This window comes from Sprattus sprattus, assembly GCF_963457725.1.
Source record: "Sprattus sprattus genome assembly, chromosome: 20".
Classification (NCBI taxonomy): Eukaryota; Metazoa; Chordata; class Actinopteri; order Clupeiformes; family Clupeidae; genus Sprattus; species Sprattus sprattus.
Genome location: NC_137918.1, coordinates 10,840,493 through 10,866,267, shown reverse-complemented (window position 1 = coordinate 10,866,267; position 25,775 = coordinate 10,840,493). Strand labels below are relative to the sequence as shown.

Sequence of the window (25,775 nt, the reverse complement as noted above, 5' to 3'; positions counted from 1 at the left end):
GTTTAGCCAAGTTCTGTGTGTGTGCGTGTGTGCGTGTGTGCGTGTGTGTGTTTGAGAGAGAGAGAGCATACACTTGTATGCCTGTTCAGCTGGTTTGTGTAACTTGTGTCTCTTTCTGTGTGTCTGTGGCAGACATGATGGTATGTGTATGTGAGTGTTCACTGAGATACAGTGCGTCTCAGCTGGCTCATATCCTTCAAACAGCTGGCCTGTCCTCTCTTCAGCTCCTCTCTGATCTCATCCCTGCAGGCAGGACACATCTGAGCCAATGCGCACAGCGCCTCCTGCAGGGCTTCCAGTGTCGGTGCATCGGCACGGGCACTTCTGGTTTTGAGCGCAGCTAGGGTATTGGTCAGCCAGCTCTGTTCCCTGACGAGTGCAGTCAGTGCCGGGCGACTCCGTAAGCAAGCTCCCAGAGCCTGCACACTGAGCCTCCATAGCTCCCCCACCTCATCCCAGCCTTCCTCCCAGGCGGCAACCACAGGACCAGGTAGAGAACCATGCGCAGAACTTAGAGCACTGAGCTGGAACCGCAGTGCCGCATTGAAGAACCGCCTATCACCTGGATCAGTCAGGTCTAAAGAGAATCCAAAATAAATGACACATTTTTTAACCAACAAAAGCACACAACACACACACCTACACATCGCTGACAAACTTTACACTGTAGTTTAGAGAATATATAAAATTTGATACCAAACATCCAAAATAGTATCAAATAAGGGACTTGCAAGTTTAATAAATCAGTCATATTTGTTTTAAAATGTTTTCCTTTACCAAGCCAACTTACCAGACGGTGGGGCTTTTATTCTGCCCATCATTAGTCCAAGTGTACAGAAATTGGCGGCAAGCACAAGGAGGCGTGGCTTATGCAGGAGAAGAGGAAGTGCCTCATTTAAAAGTTTCTGGAGATCTGAGAATGAAGGGTCCTTCCTGAAAGGGACGGCACAAAAACAGCACTCAAACACTGGCCCTTCCTCCGGAAAAAACACTGATATCAGACTTAGCAAAGAACTACCCGACATTCCGAAGAAACCGGACAAAACATTCACGGGTGGTTGGGAATCAAGGGAATCCACAACACACACTAGTCATAGACGGATGTATTCAGGGAACACAAATGAAACCCTTACATGTAAGCAGAGCACAGAAACACACAGCTCTTCTAGAGATGACAAAGGACACAAAACCCTGTCTAAACATCAGTCTAGAACAGCGGTTCCCAAACTTTTTAGGCCACCCCCTTCTACATCCCATCCAGGTTCACGCACCCCCAATCACCCACACCTTAAAAAAAATTAAAACAACAGAGCCTATTTATTGCTGCATTACAATCGGACCTATGAGAGAACAGTTTGCTCGCGCAAGGCGTTTGTTTACAAGATTTAGTCCGCTGTTAAATGTTGCAGTGTGAACACAAACCAAACAAAGGGGCAACTGCAACATTGTATCACATTAATCCCTGAATCAGAAGAAAGCAAACGAACCACAGGTGTGAAAACGCCCTGAAACACTGCAACAGTTTCAATAAATTTCAGTTACACAAGGCGTCACTTTTAAAGAGCAATACAGATGGTGAGGACACACGCACAGGCTCAGAGCCAGATTGCATCACATTTCATTTACAATTAACCATACATAGCGGTTACATTAATCTGAATCAAATTACAATAAAGTTACACATCACGACTGATCATCAGACCTCCGTTTCTCTCACCCCCGATTCCTCATTCTCTCTCTTTTATGACTGATAGCTTCAGATGTCCCACCTGACAGTTGTTGCTGAATGAATGAAGTTAGCTGACGTTAGCTGTACACACTAGGCTAGCGTGTACGTAAGACAGTCTGGCAGCAGGAGCTGAAGTGCATTTATTTATTAAATTGTAAGTTTTAATTTTAAATTGAAATCTTACAAAGGGAATTTTTATAATTCATGTTTTGATTTTTGAAAAATCCCACTTACATTTTCTAAAAACTATATTTAATATGAATTATTACACCATTAGACCACAATAAAATGTTTCCTCTCGCCAACCGTAGAGGCAGCTTGCGCACCCACCATACTTTGGGAATCCCTGGTCTAGAACATAAAAACATTTATTTATTTATTTATTTATTTTTTTAAATCACTCCATATTACTACTGGTGACTTCAGCAATTACTTCAAGTGAATGTACAGCAGTCACAAACCCTTCACTAGGATGTGTGAGTGCAGCTGTACGCTCCGTACACACAGCGCGCGTGTGTGTGTGCGTGTGTGTGTGTGTGTGTGTGTGTGTTTACGTGTGTATGTGTGTGAAGACAACTACCTGACTCTCTCCGGCTCAGTGATGGCGATGTTGAGTAGAGCGGAGCAGGCCGTCTCCAGCGCGGGGTCTCGTTTCTGGGCCTTGCCTTCCTGCTTCTGCAGCCCCTGCCATCCCTTTGTGAGGAAGCCAATGAGCAGAGAGAGCGTATCGAGAGACAGCAGTGCCTTCCGAGGCCCCTCTTCAGCGGTCAGGTGGCACAGAGCAGGGAGCAGATACCTGCAGAGGAGAGAGGAGATGGACAACCTAAGTCACATCAGAGATCCAGTTCTTACCAACACGAAACTACTAAGGTCAAACACAAATACGCAACAACTCAGAACAACAAACAAACTGGTTATTGGCCATTTTTGATGACACATTCATGCATATTGTCCAAACCTGAGAGCATGTTCTCCTGTCCACTTGTCTTTTGATGATCCTGGAGCTATTGAGATGTCTGCCATCCAGCTGGACAGGTCCCTCAAATCTCCTCCTCCCTGCAGGTGATCCCTGGAGTAGCCAATCAGGAAGGGCAGCAGCGATGTCACTTGCTCTTTCAGACAGGAGGTCTCCTCCGCCAACCAGGCACACAGACAGCGGAAGGTAACAAAGACAAAGGGGTTGCCATGGAGACTCTGGTCAACCCGCTGGAAACAAGAAACACCATTGGTTAGGTGATTAGGGGGTGTAGACTTGTATGCTTCAGTCACTTTTGGAAAAGTTTGTTAATTTGTAAAGGCTGGAGACTCTCCGGTGGAGAGTACGTTAATTTGTTGCGTTATTTTGGTTCCTTTGATATTTGTCTCATGCCAACTGTTTTGTTGTGCTCACCTGTTGTAGGTAGTAGATGATAGCAGAGAAGGCTTCCTCCAGGACGCCCAGTACCTGCTTGCTCTGCTGCAGACTAAGCCCAGCGAAAGATGTTTGTGGCTGGGTAGTACTGTCGTCGAGTGCCTGGTTGCATGCCTGCTCCATTGCCGCCTCCATAATGCGATAGCATGCAGTGAGACAATGTTGAAGTTCTGGAGACATGTCTGTTCCGGGCGGCTCCTCCAGACCCATCCGCACCTCCACACAGGCCCGATTCACCAGCAGACAGCAGAACCGGGGCGGGCCGACACAGTCCCAGCCACACAGGTCCAGCAGGCAGGCAGAGAGGACTAGCACCGGTCCAAGCTGGGTTGGGCTCATTTTGGACTGGACCAGTGGCCTCACGGCAGCCCACAGCTCCCCTACCAACCTCCTTAGCTCCCCGCTCTCCAGCACCCCTTCTTGTGGTGGCAGAAACTGCAGCAGCTCCGAGCACAGCTCCAGCCGTTGTTGCTCTTTAGCCTGGCAGAACTCACGGCTCAACCCCTCCAGCACCCCTCTCAGCTGGGCTGAGTGCTTCTCCCAAGCCTGCTGGCTAAGCCGTGGGAGCAGAAGTCCCAGCAAGGGACGGCCTCTTTGGCTGCAGAGGGTTTGGTTCTGTTCAATGGCTCGGCACAGCGCTGGTACTGCCCCACGGGTCAACAGCCTCTCCTGTCCACCCGGTACCGCAGACACAGCCTCTAGAACTTGGTAGCAGTCTGAGGCCAACGCCTCATTGAGCTTAACTGCTGGGTTAGGAGATGTGTGAGCGCCAGATTCTTCTCCCGCACCCTCTGAGGGGGAGGGTTGAGACTGTGGGAGGTCACTGTGGGTACCGTTACACCTGCCTGCTGACTCTCCACTCTCTTCTTCCTGCTGGCTGGTTTGGGGGGTGCGCTGTTTTTGCGGAGTCCAGGTGGGACCATCAGACAGCAGGCCCAGGAGCATAGGCAGGGTGCTGAGCATCTGTGGGTGCTGAGCCATCTCTGGGTCCGTGCTCAAGGCAGCCAGCAGAGCTGTGCCCAAAGAGAGCAGCTCCTGGGCGGGCAGACCAGAGCCCGAGTCGCCTCTTATAGCGGTCACCAAGAGACGAGCAGGCAGGTTCAGGCCCACTGCCTCGAAGACACGTCGCAGTGTCACCTGGTCCAACTGACTCGCAGGACACACTCGTGTGATCTACAGCGGGGAGACCAGGCGTCATATTTAACATGTTGCAAACACATTTCTCATCCAATATCTTCCTCTGACACATCATGCCTGGCATTCCACTTACAAAATATATCAAAATGTTACAGTTATGGATGTTATAATAGGGCTTGACAGTAACAGATCAATCAGCTACAGCAGTTTTACCAGGAGAAGGGCAGCTAACGTCTGGCTGTCATTTTTGGCATGGGTGAGAGCGTGAAGACATCGTTCAAGGACCTCCTTCTGACCGCCAGACAGATCGTCACCTGGCTCCTCCAAAAGGTCCTCCATCGGCTCGTTTCCTGCCGGAAGGTTTACTCCAGGAATGCTAGAGCCCCTGGATTCATCCATTAGCATCACGGCCCTGTCGCACAAAGAAGCACTACGTCAAGACTTTAGCTGCTAATAATGCTCAATGTGTCTTGTTCTGCTTTAAATAAATTCCGAGGATGCCTTCTACGTGTTCATGTACTATGTGCGTGCACACTCCGGGGCATTTTAACACGGTCAAATCCAAACTTACAACTTAATAGCAGTGTCGCATGGTACAATTGTGCAGCATTCATTAAGTTTAAAAGCTCTGTAATCCACGTTTTCAAAGAAAAAGCAGAGATCAGATAGACCCACGAAACTCACGTTCTCAATTGAGCGCAATAATAAATATTGTAGTAGACCACTCAAATATATGTTGTAGACCACTCACGTTTTCAGAGACACCGCTGTCTGAGAGTTCAACCAGACGTCAACGTGCACTCAACGCATGAACGGAAGAATTTACAATGGCCGGAAATACGTAACCAACATAATATTAATTGAAAAAATGTGTTTTAAAATATGTTTTCATTTGTTAAACTGAAGACTATTACAGCATTGACAGTAACAACCCAGATAAACTAGACAGAAAGAAAGTCGAGAGACTAAAGGAAGTGCGTAGCAAAGGCAGTGTAGCTCTACACGCCATTTTTGAAATGTTTGACTATGTATTTGTCATTGCCTCATGGACCCAATTTCACTAGTAGGGCCTCTGGCATGAACAAAATTACCATCTTCAGTCGAAATCAGCAAAACCTTGGAAAGAAACTGATTAAGTGCGATTTACTGAAGGACTCCTTAAAGGTTACACGATGTACCAGTGGTATTTTCGGGGCGGAAGTAAATGAGATTATTGTGCTCGCTCATTGGTCCGTTTCAGAATGAAGGTGGAAATCTTGTTGTAGCTTGACCCACGTCTCACGGGGGACGTCAATACGACTGTACCTCAACCTAAACCTTCTTCTATGAAACCACAACAGACCATGGGACCCTGGACAGGTAGGCTAAATAAACAAATGAAAAATTATCCAGTAGTCACCATCATAAACAGTGTGGTTCTTGTGATGCCACTCGTTTGTTACAATGTATAACGCTTCATTTATGCTCGTGAAGCATCCAGGTTGCTGATATTTTAGCTACCTAACTGAACAGCTGGTACACCGACCGAACGTTATCCTGGGATTATTATGTGCATGTATCTGGCGCTGATACGTTTGATAATACTTGTGCAATAGTGTTACATTTTGCATGTCGGTATTGTTTGCATTCCTGAGCGGAGTTGTTATCTTGTTCTATATTTGTGGAGGTTTCTTGCATGTTTTCAGAGTATATGATCAGCACCATAGCTCATAGCTGCTAGCTATCTTTTGCAAAATGCCCAAGTTATTTTTTTATTTTTTTTAGAAAAACGCCTCTTCTCTGTTTTAATCTGAAGGAGATTATTACATAGTGTTAATTTCAACAGAATTGGAGCATAGATAGGGTTTTTACTTCGCATCAGGTCTGTAGCCCAGTATAATGTGATAAAAGTAGGGCCTAACTGAAATCCTTAGAAATGTTGGTTATTTGTTATTCTCATCAGCAGTAAGCATACCTTGTTTGTTTGTTTGTTTTACTTGTAAATTCAGCTAACAAACGTTGACATGGCGAAACTGAAGGAAGTAGACTGCTGATCTCAGATTGCCCGCAAAGGAGGAAACGGGTTCATCTGAGAAACTGTTCCAAGGATCATTCTGTCTTCATTAGCCTAATCGCCTGCGCACATACACTCCTGGACCGAGCGAGAGAAGAGGAAGGGTGAAAAGAGAGGAGATCCTTCCAGTCCTGTTGGTAGTAGATCCTTTTTTTTCTCCTCAGTGAAACAGCCTGCTGCAAGCCTGCTGACCTCAAACTACCTGTGCGGCGACACAGTTACGAGTGTCTCGCGCGTGGACAAGTGTTATTGACAGTTGCTCATGCGAGCTCGTGACATGCTGTGGCCTGGCAGCAGACCTACGCCAACAGGTGTAATAAGAAGCGCAGAGTCATTGAAGTGTGACGCATCCCAAAACTGCTTCCATTTTTCTTGCTCTTGTGACTGCCGTCCTCATTGCTGGAGTCAAGAGGAGCTCTTTTCTGTTTGGAATGCGGATCCTGAGGAATGAATGATTCCGGCTGTCAGCCCTGAGGTGAGATAAGTCAAGAGTAGGTGTCAGCCGTGCATCTGAGCGACTGTATCATGCTCCATGATCTGTTGAATATTAGACTGTAATAATAATTTGTACAGAGTGTTGTGCTATAACTTCAAATATGACGTCGTTCAGCTCAGACCATTTTTGATAAAGGACATAAATCTCACCACCCAACCAAGGACGAAGTCAGTTAAACCCTTTGGTCAGTTTAAAGTCATTTACGAAGTGAAAATCTTATTAAGGGATCTTTGTTGTTTCACATTCTGATTATTCGTCTACTTTTGTGAATGTTGCGTCTTCATTTATGATCACGAACCGCAAACATAGAGATAAGCTCAACAGTGTTTGTTTCTGTCATGAGGACAGCCGTTTAGGCTTCTCTGGATGGCCATGACGGAGAGATCTGTTCTGCTGTGCTTTGACAAAGGGTCGTTTGAGTCGTATGAGTGAACTCTTCGACATGAAATGAAAGAGCTGTGAATGCCAGCATCATTCTGGCTGTCAAGTTGGTCTTGGATTTAAAGTCTTATTACTATTTGAAGTATAATACAGTAAGATAACTCAAATATTTGCACCATTTTACAGTCTTAAGATGTATTTATTTATCTAGTGTTTTGGCATGGGTGTGTTTTAATGGAACTCAATTATCCCATGTAATAAGTGACTACAACAGAATGATAATAGAGACGCAATTTGTGCATGTCGGATGTTTTAATGCTTTGGGAGGATTGTAGATTTAGGAGGGTGGGGTTGCTGTGTTTTAGAATTGGAGCACAGCTGTTATCCCAGACAGTAAATAAATGATAAACCGTCTTTGTGTTTCTTCTGAAACAAAGTTTAGCCATGTTCCTCCCCCAGACAAGTGTGTGTGTTTCTGTGTGTGTGTGTGTGATTTGCATGGCTATCCGTCAGGAACATGGTGTTGTGCTATGCTGACGCAGCCTCATACACTACTGACATAAACTCTTGATTTGTGACCCCCCCCCCCCCCATGCACACACTCTCCCACCCCCACTCCTTCAGGTCTGTTAGGTTTCAGTAAGTTCAGTATTTGCATAAGCTGTGAACATCACTCCCATCAGTAAGGATTCAAAATGTATGTTGTCTTTGCTGTGGATGAAAACTATGTTGTTGTGCTTGAATTGAATGCAAGTTGTCCTTGTCCTCAACACTTGGGCCACAATAAGTCTCATTCTGATTGGTGTTCATCTCACAATCGGTATGGGAAGAACAGGAGTGTGTGAAGATTTATTAAGGCATGTGAAGAATATTTGTTTGATCTAGTATTCTCTCTAGTGAACATTTTTCGTAGTTCGAGTGATTTGGGAAGGCACTGTGTTTGTCTGTTTGTGTCACTTGACCTGACATATTGCCTCTCTCGCTGGAAGGTGTGTGGACACGGAGAGAAATGTCCTCGTCATGGAGTAACCTGTTCCAGTGGAACGCTGTGCTGTTCCCGAGGCCACAGCTACTCCTGCTGCTGATGCTGATCAGCCTCTGCGGCCTCATTCCTACCGCAGGTGAGAACGAACATGCACACACACACCCACACACACACACACAAAGCAGAAAGGTATGCTCAGACGTTAGTGAAAAACACAGGTATGCCTACATGCACTAACAATGCACAGGCATGCACACACACGGGCACCTGACCACTATTTGAATCTTACATTCGGTAGAATTTGAGGGTATGTGTGGTGTATGAATGACTTCAGTAGCAGAATGCTCTGTCGAGTATATGTCAGTGGTTGTAATGGTGTGCATATTTGTATTTATGTGTGAGTGATGGTTATCAATGGCTCTGGTCATGTGTATTACAAAGTGTTTTTGGTGTGGAAGTGCGTGTATACATCTGTCTGTGGCTTTGTGTGTGATCATGTTTTTGAATGTGTGTATGTATGTGAATAGCAGATGGTTTGTGTGAATATGTGTGTGTGAATGATTGTTGTTTTGAGGCCTGTGTGTGCGCATGTATTGGGTTCGAGACCTTGAGTGTGTTAGAGTGTATCAGTGTGACTGGTGTGTGTGTGTGTGTGTGTGTGTGTGTGTGTGTGTGTGTGTGTGTGTGTGTGTGTGTGTGTGTGTGAATGATGGTTGTTGTAATCAGTTTCTGGTAGTGTTGTTCTCTGCGAAACTCTGTGAAGAACAGTACAAAGACTCTGTGTGTCATAGCCAATCAGGGCACAAAGTCAGCCAACTCTCCTGTTTGCCTCCACCAATCAGAAAGTGCCGGGGCTCCAGCCAGCAGGGACTCAGGGGGTGTAGTGTTACACCCCCCATCCATCCCATAGTATTGCCCTGGCTCTGCTGTCACCTTAGTTACCCCCCCATCCCATAGTATTGCCCTGGCTCTGCTGTCACCTTAGTAAAGTAGCCCTTGCCTTGTGTGTGATGTTGTGAGAGTTGAGCGGTCCTTCGGGTCCTAGGCAACCTTTGTGTTGTTGTTTTGTGTGGTTCTGCTCTGCTTCCTGTGACTGCGCTGGTAAAAGGGTGAACTGAACAGAACCGTCACTATCCTGTTTTAACAAGGGACTGGCTAATGCTTCTGTGCCCTGGGAATGATGGATCCATGAATGTAACTGTCTGCCTGTCTCTCTGTTTCTCTCTGTCTCTGTCTCTGTCTCACACACACACACACACACAGCGGGGATGTGTCGGGTGACGGGGGGTGTGTTGGGCATCCACTGGAGCAGCGTGGTCGGCCTCGGCTGGCGGCCCCTGGCCGTGGGGCGAGGCGGGCCACAGTGCTGGGAGTCCTGCTGCCTGGAGCCGGCCTGCGGCGCGGTGTGGACCCTGGGGGGCCGCTGCGTGCTGCTGAGCTGCTCCCGGCCAGGCGGATGCTCCATCACCTCCTTGCCCCAGCCCCACGTGGAGTCCCTAGGCCTGCTGCAGCAGCTCAGCAAGAGCACCTCGCACAGGCAGCGGAGACAAAGGCGTGCCACATCCAGCCACGGGGGCACGCACAAGGTGAGACAGAGAACACACACACACACACACACACACACACACACACACACACTGTTTTTTTCTAGTTTGAACCAGTATTTCCTTTTTTCTTTCTCACTTGACCTTTCTGCTTCTCAACAGCACGTCTCGAGTGGTCAGGCTACTACTTCCCTGGTTCCGATCACTCCAGCCAGTGGAGTGGCCCTCCCACAGACAGCCAATAAGAGTCTGGAGCAGCCCGTCAATGGGAGTGAAGCCTCTGTGCCACCGCCTCCCGCTCAGCAGAACTCGTCTTCCTCTGAAGGAACCACAGAAGTGGTCCCATCCAGTAGCAATGCAAGCGTGCCAAGCCCCTCCCCCAAACTGCAGCCCACGCCATCACCCACTCAGGCTGGTATGCCGCAGCCTCTCTGGAGCAAAGCCTCATGGGAACAGTGTAGTGCATACCTTTTAGATTAGATTTCTGAATAGTGTGTGTGTGTGTGTGTGTGTGTGTGTGTGTGTGTGTGTGTGTGTCTATGTCTATGTCTGTGTAGTTTGACTGTGTGTCTGCCTGGACCTTTCTGAATAGTCTTTGTGTGTGTATGTGTGTGTGTGTGTGTGTGTGTGTGTGTGTGTGTGTTTGACAGTGTGTCTGTGCCTGTCTGTATTCTAGTACAGATTCAGAAGCCAGTGAGTGGCTTTGCCGCTACAGCTCTGTCTACGCTCCAGTGCCCATATCTATTTGTATTTCATATTGGCTTCTGCTCCAGAGCCCTCGGCAGGAGTTTAATCTCTTCCCATCCCTGTTTTTGACTGTGGCAGTGCGGGAGCTGGTGGTGTCCGCCGGGAACAGCGTGGAAGTCGTGTTGCCGCGGAGCGAGGTGGAGCTCAATGCCTTCGTGGTGCCCGCCCCTCCCCCAGGTACCATCATTCACAATCATATTCGCTTACCCCCCACCACTTTAACCCCACCCCCTTTCATATGACCTATTTTTCATAACGTGCCAGCCATCTGCACACCACTGCAGCTACATTCAAGATGGGCCGTCCCATTCATACGTCTTTATTATGAAGACATGTCTGCTGAATCCAATCCTGCCCACTGACTTTTGAACAAGCTATGCTATATTCAATTCTTGGGATTGACCTAGCTTTGCAGACTGCCACACATTGAGCCTAGAGTGGAGTAGCCCGTCCAGTTCTGTTAATAGTCAAATTTGTCACAGGCCTCGTCTGCAATGAGTAAGATCTAAAGGGGTGAGCACAGCGGTGTCTTTGTAGGCTTAAAATAAGGGTGATGGGCACTTCAGGCGGTGATTCAGTGCAGAAAACCAAAGACTCATGAGTAAGCCTGTCCAGTGTGCTGTCATGTGGATTCAGTTTTTTTTCAGGTCTAGATTAGAGTCTTTTGTTTTCCTTTCAGGGAAATTTCAAATCTGACCATCTAATTGCATCATCTGGTCAGATAAACCTGCTTTGATCCCACCACTCTTCCACTTTCTGCCATCATTCCTTCCCTTTCTCTCTATCTCTCCTTCTGTCTTACTCTGTCTACATTTAAATTGTTCTCTCTATCTGTTTCTCCTTCTCCTTCTCTCTCTCTCTCTCTCTCTCTCTCTCTCTCTCTCTCTCTATCATTCCCTCCCTCTCAGGCACAAGCTACACATTTGTCTGGCGCTTGAAGACACACCCCAAAGACTACAGTGGAGAGATGGAGGGCAAACACAGCAAAACTCTCAAGCTCAGCCAGGTGCTTCTAGATCCTTCTACCCTCTACAGCAGTAGTAGAAACATCAGCTGCAAAGCCATTATTCACTGCATTCTTCATCCTCAACTAAATGTCTGTCTGTGTGTGTGTGTGTGTGTGTGTGTGTGTGTCTGGGTGCATTGCAGCTGACAGTGGGGCATTATGAGTTTGAGGTCATTGTTGATGGTGAAGGAGCTCATGGGGAAGGCTACGTCAATGTCAGCGTCAAGCCAGGTGAGGTCACCGCTCTTGTTCTACATTCACTCTCCAGCTGATGTGGACATGGTGTACTACAGACATGTGTTTGTGTGTGTGTGCGTCCTTGCATGCGTGCCCCATACACATGAATCAACATTAATGTTTTGGACGGTGACACATGACTCACAATGCAAAAATAGTAGTTGTCATATGTGAGTCACAGTCCTACACACTCACATATACCTTATCCTTACATCTCTATCAGTGTGTAGTCCTCAACCCATTATCTGAAAGAGACTGTTGTGCTTCCTCGTACACCTTCAGAGCCCCGTGTCAACAAACCGCCGGTTGCTGTGGTTTCCCCGAAGTTCCAGGAGATCTCCTTGCCTACCAGCTCCACAGTGATAGACGCAAGCCGTAAGTGACCCCTGTGCTATCATCTGACCTCGGCTGTAGTAATGTCAGCAACAAATTGAACAATTTGAACACTTCTTCACACACACACACACACACACACACACAGACCTTCCCATTGTTGTAATCAGCAGAGGGAGAAGGCACCTACCCAAAGCCCTTTGTGCCGCATCTTTTGAGGATGTTTAGAGAAGGAGTGATGGAATGTATACACATATATCCTCTTTATTTACGCTGTGTATTTGTTTATGGATGTGTGTGTGTGTGTGGGGGGGGGGGGGGGGTCCTAAGTGGACATGTCCCAGCCTGTTCCATGTTGACCTTCACTGATGTCTTCCTCTGAGTCTCACAGTGTTAGTCATGTCTGGACTGTCCCCCCCCTGCAGAGAGTACAGATGATGAGCGCATCGTGAAGTGGCACTGGGAGGAGGTCAAGGGCCCCCTCAGGGAGGAGAAGGTCTCTGCCGATACGGACATCCTCACCCTCACCAACCTGGTCCCAGGGAACTACACCTTCAGGTAAAACTGATAGTCTACTTTATTTTTTTGAACACTTTATTTTTATTCCTTTTTTAAAGTGTTATCACAGAAAAGTAAACACACACACATTGACAAAAAATAACACACAAAAAACATGAACATACTGCAATGCATTGTTTTCAAATAGTTATCCTGAGACATACATATTTTTCAAACATTGACAGTCATTGATATTTAAATAGTCCATTTCAGCAATTTTTCTGCACATTGTTCTGTCTGTAGTCGTAATCTATGTGTTCGCTGTTCCATCACGTACATCTCACTCACAACTTTCAGCCATTCATCTCGAGTTGGGGGGCCTGGTTTATACGATCATAGTCTACTTTAACCTCACTCACATCACCATCTGCCCCCCTCACAAGTAGTTCATTTGGTCTCTCCTCTTGTAAGTTGTAAAGGCCGAGATATACTCAGTTAAGGAGCATGAATTGCTACGTACTTACGCGTTGCGTTGGGGGTGTTGCCAAGCAATTCACCGCCAGAACAATAGGCTTGTGTAAAATGGCGGAAGTCTAGAAAAATCGCCTGACGCACGCAAGACATGAAAAGTCGCGCAAGGGACTTGCAGGGCCTCTTGCGCTTACGCCTCTGACCATAAATCGGCCTTAAGTTGTGGCTGGCTGGCAGCACTCAAAGGAAGGGCATTGGCCTATGTTGGTACACCCCTTAATGATTTTAATATTTTTGTGCGGGGCATCCTAGGCTAGGCCTGTGTTTGAATGTGATCTTGTCCCCATTTCCTAATGTCCACATCACTGAGTCTCCACTCCAAAGACTTCAGTTTTGTGTTCTGTCTGTATTCAGCTATTGTGTGCCTTCTATCTGTGGACCATCAGTGTGCTCTGATAACTAGTTGAACCCGTCAGTCTACCCCTGTGGCTTCAGTTTCTAAATCCTGATTTCCTGAAGCCAGCATTCTGGCCTAGTTCCACCTGCCTATTGCCCTTAAGTTTTTTGCTGAGATTATAGCCTGAAAACTCAGCTGCTCTGAAGGGTGGACCACTCACTAATCAGCAAGCTAAGCGCGATGATGTTGAAATGAAGTGTTTATTTGAAATGGAGTTACAAAAATGACTTAGAAGCAGTAGTAGCAACACTAGTAGTAGCAACACTAGCAAACATTGTAGAATTGAATCCAGAGCGAGAACAATGGATTCCTCAAGGGCAAATACATTGTTTCCTTCCTGCCAAGGGGGTTTGGAAAAAGGTTAATATATAAACTTGCACTGTTAGTGGCCAAGGAGAAAGTATAGCAATCCCATAGTGGTCAATGCTGATTGGTTAAAGGCTGGCCCAATGGTTTTGAAATGAACCTGAAGTCTGTGCTGATAATGATGCAACATATTCAGTTCATACTTAGTTTCTGTTGTGTGTTTGAGGAAGTAATAATATAAATAAATAAATAAAGACAGACGTTTATACTTATGTCCTTTCCCCCTGCCTCCCCCAGTCTGACTGTGACAGATTCTGATGGTGCTCAGAGCTCCACCCAGGCCTCGTTGCTGGTTCATAAGGCCATGGACTACCAGCCAGTGGCCAACGCTGGCCCCAACCAGGTCATCACCCTGCCCCGCAACTCCGTCACGCTCTACGGCAACCAGAGCAAAGACGACCACGAACCCCTGGCCTATGAGTGGTCCCTCAGCCCCAACAGCAAGGGCAAGGTGGTGGAGATGCAGGTGAGTGGAGGACCATGGCGTGTGTGTGTGTGTGTGTGTGTGTGTGTGTGTGTGTGTGTGTGCGCATGTAGATTGTGTTTTGTGTATATCCAGTAGGTGTGTTTGCAAATACAATAAATGCGAACAAACGTTCATGTAATTTCAGTTCATTAGTAGGGTGTACTGTCTCTTGGGAACTGTTGACATGACACTGGACAGCAGACAGGGTGTCTCATTTAACTCCCTACTACACAGTGCAGCTTCCTCATGTAGAGTGTGTGTGTGTGTGTGTCTGTGTCTGTGTGCGGTAGTGTGTGTGGGTGTGTATGAGTGTGTGACTCGTTCATCTTAATAGCCACAGATGACTAAGCATGACTCGCATTTGCATCGCCGGCATCTTTCATTGCATGTTATTGGGTGTGGAACAGACCTTTCCTGGGAGTTTCCATTGATAATTCATGCTCATGTTGGTATTGCGGTTTTCGGCTAACATGCACAAAAGGAAACCAACCAAAACCTACCTATGAAATGTTCCCATGCTTTTCTGCATGTTAAATGTTGTAATGCGTTCATGTAATTTCAGTTCATTAGTAGGGTGTACTGTCTCTTGGGAACTGTTGACATGACACTGGACAGCAGACAGGGTGTCTTATTTAACTCCCTACTACACAGTGCAGCTTCCTCATGTAGAGTGTGTGTGTGTGTGTGTGTGTGTGTGTGTGTGTGTTAGAGATGCGCGTTTGGCGGTCGCACCCGCGGACTCCGCGGTTAACCCGATCGACGTGACAAAAAATAATATTTTAATTCAATTAGGGCGGGTGGAGGTTTACCCAACGAAATTCAAAATATCTACGCATTGTAAAATGTCGTTACCTACATCCAAGCACATTTGAAATAATCCAATTTTCATCAGGCAGTAAATTGGCCTAGTTCCGTTTATGCATACAAAGCAAGCAAAGGAAGCAAAAAAGTTTAAATTATGTGACGATCCATCTCATGTCGCGTCTCCTTGCAGCGCCGCAAACCTGCAAGCTATGAGTCAGCTGTCAGTATTGGAAGAAGCCTTAACGTGTCGTAGATGAAACTGCCTGGGTTATTTTGTTTCGTTAGGCTATTAGTTATATTTTAAAACAGCCAGTCATTGTAGCCTACCACTCGTGGAATAAGGAATTTCAAAGAGATGATGGAGTGATTTGACTCAGAAGTGACATTGGGCATTGGCAGCGCGAGATGTTCAGAACAAGTTAAACTTCTAGCTCATTAACATCACCAGCTTAGAAAGGAGGTAAGAAAAATAGTCGGAAAACTTTGATTTGCAGGGCAAGCAGGCAAGTGTTGGGGTTGTTACAGTATAAAGCCTACAATGCTGTGAAATTTCGAAATTAATAGGCTCGTGTCGGCGTTTCCTTAATAGGTTTTCTTTCATTTTGCAAAAAAAACAACCAGTAGGCTATATTACCATATTAAAATGGTGTACCAAATTGCGTTTCATTACAATGATAAACAATTGTAGGTCTACTACCCTATGGTAAGGTCAGGTTTGCCGATGTGCTTGGCTTTTTATTTTTCTACCTGTGCATCGATCGGAGACAGACGTCACTTCTCTGATAATATTCTGGGGATAGGCTACAACATAGCCAATAGGCTATCATACTAGGGACTTTATCCTTTAAATATCTTTGCGGCATTGGATCAGTCTACTTTCAAGAACAGGCAAGAACTTTCTAGCCTCACGTCAGCAGCGCCTATACCTAAAAACAACAGGCGGATGGCGGACGGATGCGGTTTTGAAAATTGGTCCAAACAAATTGGTGCGGACGGATCATGCGTTTTGTGATGCGGTTGCGGATAAAATAATAGCCCATCCGCGCATCTCTAGTGTGTGTGTGTGTGTGTGTGTGTGTGTGTGTGTGTGTGTGTGTGTGTGTGTGTGTGTGTGTGTGAAGATATAAAGTGGCAGATGTACATACACTGGAGAGTGCAGCGCAAAAAGTGACTTGGACAGTCTACATTATCTTGAATGTACTATACATGCGGCTGATCACATATTTACCAACCTGGTTACCACCCTCTAACTGTAATCTAAGGTGCTTTCAACTGCAAGGAATCACAAATGGAAGCGCAATTTCGCTGGAATCATGAAATTGTTGACTGACAGAAAACGAAACAAAAGTTAAGCGATCAGGAAATGTATAAACATCCTGATGAGGTGTCATCAAACAGAGAGATATTACAGGTCCCTAGTTGTACACCCACTCACAAAAAACACTAGACCTGTTCGGGCGGTTATAACAATCAAAGCCAAAGCTGTAGCAGCTTCACAAAGGGAGGTGGATAAAGTGAACAACAGATGAAAATACATAAAAAGGTTATCATAAGAAAAGGTTGCTTTTAACATTTCCGTTCCGTTTGCATTCTTTCTCAAAGTTTTCCTACGCAGGCCTCAAACGTGCAGTCTGGATTACACATGCTTTAAAAAGGGCGGGAAAATCAGCCGCTTTGTGTGCATCTTCTCCCATGTTTTTCCCGAGACTCACACTTTTCCCACAACCCACCCATGAATGCATATGACTAAGTCCAAAAAACTTAAATAGTCATTGTGCGCTCCCGCAGAATGCACTTTTAGGAATATGCAGTCGGACTGTGCGGTCGGGTTTTTACTTTGTACCATGCCACGTTTTTTCGGTACAGGTTGCGGTGAAATGACACGTGCGCTAACCTGTAAGTACGCCTGCCGATGTTTGTGTCTCTGTACAGTTAGTAGAGTGTGTGCACTGTAATTGTGAGAATGTCCGTTAATTAAAGAAACTAATGTTTGAAGATGTAATGCATGGTTGGCGGTTGTGGTCAGTGCAGGCCTCATGTGTTGTTTTGTTGTCTGTCTGTAGGGTGTGCGTACCCCCATCCTTCAGCTGTCCGCCCTGCAAGAAGGAGACTACACCTTCAAGCTCACTGTGACTGACTCAGCCGGACAGCAGGACACGGCTGAGGTCACGGTCATAGTCCAGCCAGGTGAGTCCTACAACTTAGCTATCAGAGATGTCAGGCACCCGCATGTACACCTACTCCCCTACTAGTGCCATGGCCTTACTTCCACCCACACACAAGATTACTACCAGGAACCACTCCGCACATGTACAGACAGGTGCAGCTTACTTGCTTCACAGATTTGGGGATCATTTCATTTGGATAGTCCGCCTACAGAGACTTTACAGATGGTTTGGTGACATTCAAGTTCAGTCTTTCTAATTGTTCACCGAACCTCACCTTAACCAAACCCAACCACTTACCCTAACCCTAACCGTCACCATGAACTGGAGTTAACAGAGTTTCAACAGATAGTGTTTTTATAATCTGAGCATGAGTAGATGGTCTATTGGGGACCATCCAAATAAAGTTTGACCTAAGGTTCTACTCACACTCATACACTATTCAATCTACATTGATTTCTACACACATTTGATACTAAATTAAATGCTCTTTTGTATGAATATGTATGTCTTTATAATCTTCTCTGAATTTTAAAGATATTATTGAAATGAATTAATAATGTTTTCCCCTATGAATGTCTCAGAGAACAATAAGCCCCCCGAGGCCAACGCTGGCCCAGAGAAGGAACTGACCCTTCCAGTGGACCGCACGACACTGGATGGCAGCAAGAGCAGAGACGACCAGAAGATTGCCACCTACCACTGGAGACAGACAAAGTAATGGGCTTTCAAAGCTATACCATGCAAAGACAGTACTCGCACACAGAGACTTTAACACACACACACACACACACACACACACACACACACATAGGCATCATATGTTTTGGTGTCTTCCTCAGAGGCCCAGACGGAGTGAAAATAGAGAATGCAGACAGTGCAGTTGCCACGGTGACGGGTCTACAAGTGGGTGTCTATGAGTTCACCCTGACTGTCACGGACGAGAGGAACGAGAAGAGTTCCGACGTCGTCAATGTCATCGTCCGGGAAGGTAGTGCAAACATTTTTTTGCAAAGAGTATTTGGTGTGAAATGTATGCAACATAAGTGTGTGTATGTATGCATGAACAGAGTGTGTGTGTCCTCATTCCTCTGATGTCACTCCGATGTTTACTCCTGCAGAGATGGACAAGCCTCCAGTAGCAAAAGTTCTGGCCAGTGCCACCATCACCCTCCCGGTCCGGACTGTAGTGCTGGATGGGTCCCGGTCCACTGATGATAAAGGCGGCATCACTTACCTGTGGACCCGAGACGAAAGCAGCCCAGCAGCCGGGGTCAGCAGCCAATTACAATACAGCCCTAAACTTACACGTCACATGACTGCACTATCCTGAACCAACCAATTACAGCAGAGTTAATCATATGACTTCGCTTATTTGAGCTGGCCAATCGTGCATTGACAGTCCTCTTAGAGAAACTGCACCACTGACACTAAATCACGAGTACATTTAAATATCACTTCCCAGGGGGGCACTGTCGCTCACACAGTAGGCTCGACCACATTCGGGCTTGACGCCCATGGAGGACACGGGTTCGAATCCGCCCCGATGTCACTTCTCCCTCTCATTTCCTGTCCCACTTTTCACTAACATGTCAATTAAAGGCATAAAAAGCCAATAACAAATCTTAAAAAAAATAAATATATATATATCACTTCCTATAACCTCTGTGACACTGACATCTCATACATTTATTTTTTTGGAAATATCACTTCCTATAACCTCTGTGACACTCACATCTCATGGTGCTGATACTGGGAGCTGAGCCATGCTTCTCACTGAAGCCTCTCTGGGGTGTTGAAGGGATAGAGATAGAACAGGAAGAACCAGTTTCTGTTCTCTTTGTTCACATCCTCATTAGTATTAATAGTGATTTACAGGCCCTACGGTTATAAATGGCTGACTCGATTCCAGAGAATTACATTAGTGGGGATTAGTGATTTGATGTCTCAGTTTTCTTTGATTCGATTTGATTCGTTCAGATTATTATCAGATTATCAGATTATTGAGAATTGACGACTTGATTCTCAGTATCTGGTATTTGTTATTTTATTTAGTTTTATTTCTCATGTTTTTAATTCGCTATTAATTAGCCAGGGTTGTTGGGGGAGGATAGACAGATGATTGAGGAGGTGGGGGTGGGGGGCCTTGGGGCAGTTATGAGGGGAATTGCTTAAGGGCCCAGAAGAGGCAAGTATTTTTGTTGGGGATCAGACTTTCTCTTCCCCGGGACATACCTTCCTTTTATTTTTCACCCCATGCCTCCACTAATGCAAAGGCACCCCTCTGTTCTACCCCTGCAGGATGTGCTGAATAACTCCGACCACCAGGCAGTGCTGTTGCTAGGGAACCTGGTGGAGGGGAAGTACGCCTTCACCTTGACAGTGACGGACAGCAAGGGACAGGTCAGCGTGGACCATGGCAGCGTGGAGGTCAAGCAAGGTCAGTCGCCCAGGTCATAAGTAGGGATGGGTATCGTTTGGGTTTTTTCCGATACTGGTGCTAAACCGACACTTTTAAAACAATACCTGTGCCTAGACAGGGCCTGAAGCGCTCTCCGTACCCAACCCTAGTCATAAGGGTCAAAGACTGTGACTGTGTGTTTATGCAAATATGCGCATTGACATTGATGAATTACCAAGACATTGGCTGAATGTGTGTTTGTTTTTATGTCCATTTAAATACATGAATTTGCCCACTGCTCACTGAATACACCACCTTTTGAAGTAAAGTTTAAATGTGTGTGAAGTGGGCAACTATTAAGAATGATTTGTGTCAGCAGGACGTGGAGAAGGTGTGTGTGTGTGTGTGTGTGTGTGTGTGTGTGTGTGTGTGTGTGTGTGTGTGTGTGTGTGTGTGTGTGTGAGTGAGTTTATATATGTGCATTTGAATAAGTTGAGTACTCCTCTCTTGAGACCCTTAAGACAAAAAGACACCTGACATGAGGTGGTCTGAAAACGAAGAAAATGAAGTCTTAACCTAGTGAGTCTGCTGCTTATTGTAAATGGTTTACGCACTAACATAAAACATCCTGGAAGCCAATACCTTGCAGTAGAGATTTAGCAGTGTATGTTGCAAACCATACTAGCAGGGAGAAGTTCAGTGGAATGCCACTCTGTCAGCTGAGGTAGCTGACTAGTAAGACTGTATAGTTAAAATTCTTGAAAATAACTGTGCTACAGAACGCAAAAATAAACATCTTAAAAACAACAGCAAGTAATTTAACTGGAATCAGTGGATTCAGCTGCAGCTCACTGAGTTAATGCATTCATTGTGGCTCCAGGAATGATTTAGGCTGTTGTAGGAATAGCATTGGAAGCTTTAGCCACAATTGATTTATTGAAAAATCAGTAGTATTTTTTTAATGGTATTTTTATTTTAGATCAACCCTTTAAACTGTTGACATCACTAAATCATAAAGGTTCATGGGTTCGAGTCAGTCTTCATCTATCCAGTGACACACATCAGCCAAATCCGCATGAGGTGTGTGTGTGTGTGTGTGTGTGTGTGTGTGTGTGTGTGTGTGTGTGTGTGTGTGTGTGTGTGTGTGTGTGTGTGTGTGTGTGTGTGTGTACTTGTTTACATACGTGCCCTAAAAGGGGGAAGTTTACATGTCATGTATATCTGATGGTGTGAGCTGGTGAAGCTGGTTTGTGAGGTGTTTAGGAATGTAATCTCTGTGTGTGTGTGTGTGAAGATGTGTGGGAGCATGACCTGGTGGAGCTGCTTCTAGAGGTGAGTGTGTCTCAGGTGACCCACCGCCAGCGGGACATGCTGCTGCGACAGGTGGGGGTGCTGCTGGGCGTGCTCGACAGTGACATCATCGTCAGGCAGATCAGCGCCTTCAATGAGCTCAGGTAACTCCACCCCCTTTCCTGCAACGCTATCGCAGTTTCTGCGCTAATGGACACGTTCAGATTAAGTGTGTATGTGTGTGTGTGTGTGTGTGTGTGTGTGTGTGTTCTCATCTGTGTGTGTGTATATGTGTTCCCTCCAGCACACGTTTGGTGTTTCTGGTGTCTGGGGGTCCAGGCCGCCCACCTCTCTCTGGGCACAGCGTCGCCACAGGTTTGCGGAACAAACTCCGCAAGCAGAAGAACGACTTCCTGATCTTCAAAGCCCGGCGGGTGGACACTGTCAGTGAGTAACCCTCATGCCTCGGTGTCGGTCATAGAAACAGACAGATACAGCCACAAGTACGGATACGGAGGGTCAGTCTTACCATACGAGTGTTACATGTCTGTGAGGAACGCAGTATGACCAGGGGCCCTCTCTCTCCTTGCTCTCCTGCTCCCCCTCTCTTTCTCTCTTTCCATCTCACTCTCTCTGCAGTCTGCCAGCTGAACTGCTCGAACCATGGCGAGTGTGACTCGTTTACACGGAGGTGTGTGTGCCACCCTTTCTGGATGGAGAACTTCATCCGCACACAGCTTGGCGATGCCGAGAGTAACTGTGGTAAGAGACAAACGGTCACTTCTACACAAGACCTGGTTTGAGTCGAGGTTGAACAGAGCTGGCAGTTTGTTTTAGTGTTGGGCTGGTGATTCACATGTTACATTCATTAACGTAATGTAAAAGTGAGGTTCTATATAAAGAAGCAGCCAGTTGGACTGAAGCCATTAAAGGCCAAAAGCTGAAATCCGTTAAATTTATTCAGCTTCACAATCCATCCATCCATTCAAGTTTCCCTGGAGTGACAGTTGGATATCTGACAGCAGATTAAAGGAACTGTAGAGGAACTGGATTTTCTCAAAGGAAAAAACTTTTTTTATTTCTTAAAGAAGCATTCCGGATCAATTGCTATTTGCTAACGATATGCTAGTGGCTAAAACTAACGAAATCTCTTGAAATTGTGCTGACTTTATGACAAACTAGTTACTTAACAACTGTCCTAACACAGTCAAACATCAAGCAAGTGCAACACAAGACAAAGCAAGACGGCAAATAAGCTACTTACTAGTTCGGCAGACAGTAGAAAGCCGGGTGGCGTTAGGCAATCCTACATTCAGCAGTTATATGCCTACGGACCCTGGTATGGCAATGGCACGGAGGCGATTCTCCATATTAAAAGTCATTGTAGCGCCCCAATTTTTTTCAAGCTGTTATTTTAAGGTAAAACTGCTTATCCTAACCCTAATCCTGAAGTATAACTGTTGCATAATGTTACTTTAAAAGGGGTTATCTTCTGCATGGGGATGACACCCGCACATTGTTCTTCAGCACATTTTAGTGACAAGATGGAGTGTAAATCTGCTCCTAGTGACTGCCAACATACAGTTCAAGTCTTAATAAGCACATACAGTTCACCAGTGAAGGTCTTTGGCTAAGATATACATGCATACATACATGGTAGCATATTGTTGGTTATGTTTCTCTATAAGCGAGATGGCGAATGTCTGCAAATCAGATGGTTCACAGAGGGATGACTGTTTTAGCATAGCTGTTTTGTGTGGAGTCAGAAAAACTCCTATCTCTAAGACGCAAAACTTGGGCATCACTTGTGAAAATGTGAACATCACTTGTGTTGTTTGATTATATAACTGATGTTTTTATGTTTTAAATACGCAATAGTGTCTGTGTGTGGATACAGTCTGTAAAATGCTGTTGATTTAAAAGTCTTTCCTTTTCAGAATGGAGTGTGCTATATGTGACGATAGCAACATTCATGATTGTAGTTGCCATAGCAACACTGGTTTGGGGCATCGTGTGTTGTTGCCGCAGGTGAGTGTGTTTATTTTACTGTATTTACATTTTCTATACACAAAGAGCGAGGGATAGAGAGTGGTGTGGCTGATTTTATGTTCGTGTGTGTGTGTGTGTGTGTGTGTGTGTGTTTGTGTGTTTGTGTGTGTTTGTGTGTGTGTGTGTGTGTGTGTGTGTGTGTGTGTGTGTGTGTGTTCTCGATCAGGCGTAAAAGCAGAGTGCGGAGAAAGAGTCGCTATAAGATGCTGGAGGGCGATGAACAGGACGGCTTAGAACTACACGCTCCCAGAGCTGGTAAACACACACCCAGAACTGGTAAACGCAAACGATTGCACGCTCACAATGGGTTTACATGCACCTCAGTCAGACTACACACAAAAAGCACACACAGCGAATACCCACCTCCATCATTCAAACCCACCTCCATCTTTCAAATTCATGCAATTCAAAACACTTCTGTGTACACGCACACACCCCGTTATATGCACGCCTCTAACCTCTAAGTAACCTCACTCACAATGGACACCTCACCTGAATACAAAACATGAAAAACATCCTTTACATACTCAAACAGATACCAAATATTTTCCTTGTTAACATTTTACACGTTGGGCACTTTCAAACACACTCACTTACAAAGTTTTTTCACGCCCCCTCTCACCTACAGCTCGGGTAAAGGCGGTCCCTCCCCCCTCCTCTTCGGCGCTCATGCGCTCCGACTCCGAGCTGGACAGCGACGACGCTCAGGGGGGAACGCCCTGGCTGGAGCGGGACCGAGAGAGGGGCCACCTGCTGCGGCCCCAGAACGGAACCCTGAGAAACGGCCAGGGCCCCACCAGGGCCAAGAAGTCGCAGAGGGAGGAGCTTCTTTAGCATCGGCTGCCGTAGCAACACATGCTGCCCCCCCCACCCTCCCCACCCCCTCCAGGGCACCCCTACAGCTAACTGTGAAGGAGGGGTGGACTTTAGCTGTGGTCCTGCTGTCCCCCACACCCTCCAAACACTGAGCTGCACCCCCCCATCCCAGCCCCAACTCTGAGCCAGGGGGAGGTCCTGTATACCCCCAGTCTGGGAAGTCCTGCTCTGCACCCTGTAAACTCAGAATGCAGAATGAGGGGTGCAAAGAGAAGAAATAAGCTAGAAGTAGCGCACACACACGCACACACACACGCACACGCACACGCACACGCACACGCACACGCACACACGCACACAGCCATACACAACATACCCAACAATTCCAACTACCTACACACATACCTCAAGCATGCACACACACGTTTTCTTCCACATAACTGGCTGTCCCTTCAAACATACTTCACTGCAACTCCCCCAAACGCACACACACACACCAACTCTTCCTTGAAGCCAGTGGCAATAGTGTTGACATGGAACCTTGTCTTAAAAAACTAACCACCAACAATGTTTGTGCATGAGATTGTAAGATTGTTTTTAATGCATTTAAGTTTAGCGGAAATGTCTGCATGTGGTTATATACTGTGTGTGTTCTGCGGCGTCTGACAGATTATATCTGTATGGCCTTGTGCCAGTATGTCCCGTCTGAATTGGTCAGTGCTGTGCCACTTTGATCACCAGCAAAAGATGTTGGCCACCAGTACTGACCACCCTGGAGGGAGACCTAAATGAGAGAATAGGAGGAAATGCTGTTAGTCTGGAAACCCATCTCTACACTGGACACTCGTTTAATGACACTGGACTATCACTGCCCACCTCCTGACCACAGTCTGTTTGAGAATTGCGACGTGCAGACACAAAGGTCAAAGGGGCACAACTCACTACAGACCTCCTGACTTGAGAGGTCAGTCTGGGTGACCACTGCTCCTCCCTCCTCAGCCTCACTGTTTTAAGCTTGGACGGCCACTGCTCATCTCAGTTTAACTCGTTCAGTTTTACCTAATCAAATCACATCTGATGCACTTTTGTCCTACGTAGGTGTTTCTGTTAGGAATCTGTGTCAGGAACCCTCACACCAGAACTGGAATAGAACGGAGAACCCTTAAGGGAATTGTTCTGTCTGTTCTGTCTGTTCTGCCTCTATGCCAATGGCTCTCTATAACTGCAGTACTGTTTGATACCCCTATCTGATAGGGAGCTGAGATTTGGACCTGTGGTCCTGCCCTTTGTGGGGTGGACTGTGGAGAAGTCACAGAGAGGGATTCGTGAAGGGATTCATTTGTGAATGTAAAGAGCTGTGGCGACATCCCTGCCTACTATGCAGAGGGGATTATGGCCATCAGGCAACTGTGAACGCTGACAGACTTGAGCGACAATATGAAGGGATTCCATTTGGATTTTATTGTTTGTTTTTGCAGAATTTGTTTCTCAAGTGAAGGATTTTCACTGTCATGTGATGATAAAACTGGATACTGTAAATTAAAATCAACTAAAGTTGTATTTCAGTGACTTTTTGTTTTTACTTTTTCTGTAATGCGTGTGTTGTAGTTCAGTTATAATCAGTTCTAATGTGTGTGTGTGTGTGTGTGTGTGTGTGTGTGTGTGTGTGTGTGTGTGTGTGTGAGATATGCTTGTGTGTGAGATGCTTGTGTGAGAGATGCGTGTGTTTGAGATGCAAGTGTGTGAGATGCAAGTGTTTTTAAATTGTGTCTCTTTTGGCAGCTATGTGAGCTTATGCGTCTGGTTCACTCAATCAGCTTTTACTCCATTAGTCAGTGGGACCTATTTCAGATTCTCCAGCAGTAATCAGATGTGTGTGTATGTGTGTGTGTGTGTGTGTGTGTGTGTGTGCACACATAAGCATGCATTCTGG

The 25,775-nt window shown here is 46.1% G+C and overlaps 2 protein-coding genes across 7 annotated transcripts; one reads left to right on the top strand and one right to left on the bottom strand.

Moving 5' to 3' along the window:
- ncdn (neurochondrin) lies at positions 1 to 6,275 on the bottom strand. Of its 2 annotated transcripts, none has more exons than XM_080859354.1 (7): positions 6,232 to 6,275; positions 4,491 to 4,689; positions 3,120 to 4,313; positions 2,688 to 2,935; positions 2,310 to 2,525; positions 791 to 933; positions 1 to 577 (listed from the first exon to the last, which is right to left on the bottom strand). In XM_080859354.1, exons 2-7 carry the CDS (start codon positions 4,680 to 4,682, stop codon positions 159 to 161), a joined length of 2,412 nt encoding a protein of 803 aa, XP_080715480.1. In that variant the 5' UTR covers positions 4,683 to 4,689; positions 6,232 to 6,275; the 3' UTR covers positions 1 to 158. The 2 variants fall into 2 exon arrangements, with proteins under 2 accessions (XP_080715480.1, XP_080715481.1); XM_080859355.1 differs by lacking the exon at positions 6,232 to 6,275 and adding an exon at positions 5,029 to 5,047.
- kiaa0319l (KIAA0319-like) lies at positions 5,527 to 25,400 on the top strand. 5 transcript variants are annotated; one of them, XM_080859350.1, is made up of 23 exons: positions 5,527 to 5,636; positions 6,266 to 6,805; positions 7,236 to 7,359; positions 8,197 to 8,328; positions 9,456 to 9,778; positions 9,899 to 10,151; positions 10,562 to 10,660; positions 11,392 to 11,489; positions 11,633 to 11,720; positions 12,009 to 12,101; positions 12,485 to 12,617; positions 14,089 to 14,317; positions 17,185 to 17,308; positions 17,871 to 18,003; positions 18,129 to 18,277; positions 18,408 to 18,559; positions 19,588 to 19,726; positions 20,982 to 21,141; positions 21,282 to 21,424; positions 21,617 to 21,739; positions 22,915 to 23,005; positions 23,193 to 23,302; positions 23,655 to 25,400. In XM_080859350.1, the coding sequence occupies exons 4-23, from the start codon at positions 8,217 to 8,219 to the stop codon at positions 23,858 to 23,860; spliced, it is 2,958 nt and encodes a 985-aa protein (XP_080715476.1). In that variant the 5' UTR covers positions 5,527 to 5,636; positions 6,266 to 6,805; positions 7,236 to 7,359; positions 8,197 to 8,216; the 3' UTR covers positions 23,861 to 25,400. The 5 variants fall into 5 exon arrangements, with proteins under 5 accessions (XP_080715476.1, XP_080715478.1, XP_080715479.1 ...); XM_080859352.1 differs by having other exon boundaries at positions 7,175 to 7,359; positions 23,205 to 23,302; XM_080859353.1 differs by having other exon boundaries at positions 7,175 to 7,359; positions 23,193 to 23,281.
- Positions 25,401 to 25,775: the final 375 nt, after the last annotated feature.